The 3,942-nt window shown below is 39.6% G+C and overlaps 1 protein-coding gene across 1 annotated transcript; it reads left to right on the top strand.

Moving 5' to 3' along the window:
• Positions 1-434: 434 nt before the first annotated feature.
• Positions 435-2,589, top strand: LOC134332932 (very long chain fatty acid elongase 7-like). Its single transcript, XM_063014766.1, has 7 exons — positions 435-498; positions 588-778; positions 998-1,078; positions 1,180-1,236; positions 1,339-1,444; positions 1,554-1,690; positions 2,368-2,589. The coding sequence occupies exons 1-7, from the start codon at positions 435-437 to the stop codon at positions 2,587-2,589; spliced, it is 858 nt and encodes a 285-aa protein (XP_062870836.1).
• The last annotated feature ends 1,353 nt before the right edge of the window (positions 2,590-3,942 follow it).

Raw genomic sequence — 3,942 nt, 5'->3', positions numbered from 1 at the left:
CAAAATATGGCTGATGTAATATATAAAGACTATCCAAGTCACTTTTCTTTAATGTGTAATGTTTGTTATTTTATTTTTTGTAATATATATATAGGTGGCAAAGACAACATTTATATTTCTACCGTTATTGTCACAGCTTAATTTCTAAAAATGATACATACTAAAGCTTTAAGGTTGACCATCCACAGGTTGACTATAGATTATAAGCGGTATGGGTATGATCTGTGCTACAAACTTGAATACTAACTGAAAAATTTGTTTATATTTACTTGTAATCATCAGAATGTGCAAAACTGATCCCGTATACTGTTCTTTATGTTCATTTTATTTTATCACGATCAACTTGAATACATTGTGTGTAGTTGCACCAATGTGTGTTCTGTTCTCAGCACTTTTTAAACTAATGTACAATTCTTTTCTTAAATTCTCACAGAATGGCTTTCAACAAACTGACCTCAAGTGTTGCCTTGCTCTATGACCAGTATCTTAAAAAAGCAGGTGAGCTCCAATCCGGTTTGGGCATTTTCAAGGAAAACTGACCTTTGTTGTGCTGGGAAGCTAAATGTGTTGTTTATCTCATCTTATAGATCCGAGGGTTGAAGACTGGCCTCTCATGTCGTCCCCAGTCCCTCAAACAATAATCATCCTTTCCTACATCTACTTTGTCACGACGTTTGGACCTCGACTAATGGAGAACCGCAAACCCTTTAACCTCAAGCAGCCAATGATCATCTACAACTTTGGCATTGTTGTGTTCTCGCTATACATGATTTATGAGGTTGGTTATGAATATGTATGTAAAATTTTGCCTAAATACAAGCAACTCTCACTGTACATCGTAACTGTATTTCCTTTTTGTTGGAACGCTGCCCGTGTGGGATACAAAATGAAGTACTTAAGCTGTTAAAAAGGGACCAAGAAATGGATTGTGGGAGTGGTTGGTTCTGTACCATCAGACTACATGTAAACAAAGTTTGTTTATTTTCTCCCCCCACAGTTTCTCATGTCTGGCTGGGCTAATGGATACTCATACCAGTGTGATGTTGTGGATTATTCCAGCTCTCCTCAGGCTCTCAGGGTAAGAAAAGTACTTTACTTTTTAACGTTTCTTAATTTGTAGATAAATGAGATTTCTAATGGTTTTAAAATTCCTTCCTTGCTTTTTTTTTTTTTTTGTAGATGGCTTGGACTTGCTGGCTCTATTACTTCTCAAAGTTCATCGAGATGCTGGATACTGTAAGTACAAAGTACTGTTGGCATGTGCATGCTGTAAAATGATGTTTGCTTAAAAGATGCAAGCAAACAATTTAACCCTGGTCTTTGTCTTTTTTATTATAGGTTTTCTTTGTTCTGAGAAAAAAGAATAGCCAAGTCACTTTCCTTCATGTGTACCATCACTCAATCATGCCCTTTACATGGTGGTTTGGGGTCAAGTTTGCTCCAGGTACAGTTTTTTTTTTTTTTGGATTGGCTTGACGCATGCTTTTAGTGTCCTAAATTATTGTCATATTTATGCTTTAAGGCTTTAAATTGATCCAACACTATCCATTTAGGTGGCCTGGGAACCTTTCATGCCCTGCTGAACTGCTGTGTCCATGTGGTCATGTACACCTACTATGCCCTTTCTGCTTTGGGACCAGCCTACCAGAAGTATATCTGGTGGAAAAAGTACATGACTACTATTCAGCTGGTAAGTGGGTTTTTATTTCTTTCATAAAATTTTACAATTGTAAAATTGTAGTTATCGGATGGGAATGTTGCATATTCACAAGTTACATATGCAATCCTGGTCGAGGTTGCAGTGGGTCTGATTAATTGTGCAACAGGTAGGAAGCACTCTGGACAGGTTGCCAGTCCATTTGTATCTCCAGTGGGCCTGACTGCATGTTTTTGGCCGTCCACTACCCAGTGGAAACCCACACAGACACAGCAAAACATGCAGACTCCACACAGAAACGACCTTGGCCGGGGAATCAAACCCAGGCTGCTCTTGCTGTGAAGTGACTGCACTACACACTGTGCCATCATGCCCACATTATGCATAATGTAATGGTGCAAACCACTTCATAAGGTAACCCAGGTGGAGCGGTCCAGGTCCTTTCTGTGTGGAGTTTGTATGTTCTCCCCATGTCTGTGTGGGTTTTCTCTGGGAGCTCTGCTTTCCATGTAACATGGACATGTAAGTTAGGTGAATTGGAGATATTAAACATTGCCTGTGACCTACAAATCAAGACCTTCTTAATATTTGTCTGACCAGGTACATGGTCCTCACTAGCCCTTTGGAATTGATGTTTTCTGACCTAATGCAGATGTGTTTAAAGCCTGGTTACCTGAATTATAAACAAAAACTTCTTTTTTCCCATTTAGGTTCAGTTTGTGATGGTGACTGCCCACATTGGCCAGTTTTTCTTCATGAAGGACTGTCCTTACCAGTTCCCGGTGTTTCTCTACGTCATCGGCCTGTATGGACTCATCTTCCTGATTCTCTTCCTCAATTTCTACTATCATGCATACACCAGGGGGAGAAGGTTGCCTAAAGTCCTGCAGAAGGGAACATGCTGTCAGAATGGTGCACACAAAACTGAGTAAAGACTGCTGTCAGTACATGTAGTATAGTAGTACTCTGTACAATCAACCATGAGAAGATTCTGCAGCTTTTACATCTGCTATATACAGTATATATATATAGTATATATATATATATATACATTTTTTTAACCATTTCAGATATTCACCCATCATGTTTTATGTTAAAACTTTGTGGAATGCCACCTTATCACTGGGTACTATTACTTAGCTTGCACACTTGGTTTACACTGATCCTGGTTCGTATAATCTTCACTTTGATACTGAAATGTTGATCGGGCCCAATAATGGCCCCCTTTCTCCCCCATTTCTATATTTTATAGCCCAGCTGTGGAATATGAACTGCTTGTTTAATGAACATGGGTTGTGAGAGCAGAGGTGCTTGAAGTTTTAATGCTATTGGACTTGAGGGTCATGACGGTTCTTGTTTTTAGTGTAGGCTATCTGAGCAAACCTGAAGCCCTCTACCAAAGAGCATGACTGATACCCAGAATGCTTGAATCCTAGGTTTTGCATGTGGTGAAAATGATGGCTGTGGCAGTTTAAGCTTCTAAGCTTCTATTTTAAGTGTCTTAATAATTCAGATGTATTTTTTTATTATTAATTTGAAATGCCTGACTGAGGTATTAGTGTTCTTCCAAGAACTAAATGCCAGTGATATGTGGTGTCATGTTAATTTTCAAGTCTTTGTATTACCTGAGTTTACATTTGTATAAAAAAATGTTTCTATATGCTCTATTTATGTAATTTTGTGAAATAAGAGAGAAATTTGTAGCTTTTTACTAAAGAAAATAAATTATTTAATACTTTAATCGTGTTCACGGTTTTCATTTTGTTATAGAGCTGGGTTGTTCCTGATTTGAATCTTCGTACTGAATCAGGAATCACGAGTCCGAGGTCTCAATCAACCCGGATCCTGTGAGTTCCAATTGTTGTTATTTGTGTTTAAGTTGTGTGTGTTTGTTTTTTTTGGTGTGTGGGCAAGGTGTCATTTAAGGTCGGCTCTCAATTGATTAAACCTTGGAATAGATTCCATGTGTTGGTACAGCCGTCTAACGCACTGGCTCGGCCTACTTGGTCAGACACCTGAACGTGGCCGTGCCTGAGGGGGAGACGACTATGTGGTTGGTGGATTTGGATTAGTTAGAGGGAGCGTGTGCTAGTCTACCCAGAGCCCTCAACCCGGCTGAACAGCTTTAGGATCAGCCCCGGTTCTGGACTGCGTTGATTGGGGGGGCAGTGAGAAAATCTAGAGAAAATCAGGGCCCCCATAGCACCGGCCCTGCATGTTTTACTTTAGTTTCGCCCTAAGCCAGATTCGAACCTAGGGTGGAAAAATATGCCGGATGCGCTCTG

The sequence above is a fragment of the Trichomycterus rosablanca genome, chromosome 18 (assembly GCF_030014385.1).
Source record: "Trichomycterus rosablanca isolate fTriRos1 chromosome 18, fTriRos1.hap1, whole genome shotgun sequence".
Classification (NCBI taxonomy): domain Eukaryota; kingdom Metazoa; phylum Chordata; class Actinopteri; order Siluriformes; family Trichomycteridae; genus Trichomycterus; species Trichomycterus rosablanca.
This window is presented reverse-complemented; position numbering and strand designations above follow the sequence as displayed.

Bases quoted from the DNA above. Each gene is read 5' to 3' on its own strand.
- LOC134332932 (XM_063014766.1), top strand. From the start codon at position 435: ATGGCTTTCAACAAACTGACCTCAAGTGTTGCCTTGCTCTATGACCAG. The intron at 1,079-1,179 runs GTAAGAAAAGTA...TTTTTTTTGTAG, and splicing joins GCTCTCCTCAGGCTCTCAGG to ATGGCTTGGACTTGCTGGCT. The intron at 1,237-1,338 runs GTAAGTACAAAG...TTTTTATTATAG, and splicing joins TCATCGAGATGCTGGATACT to GTTTTCTTTGTTCTGAGAAA.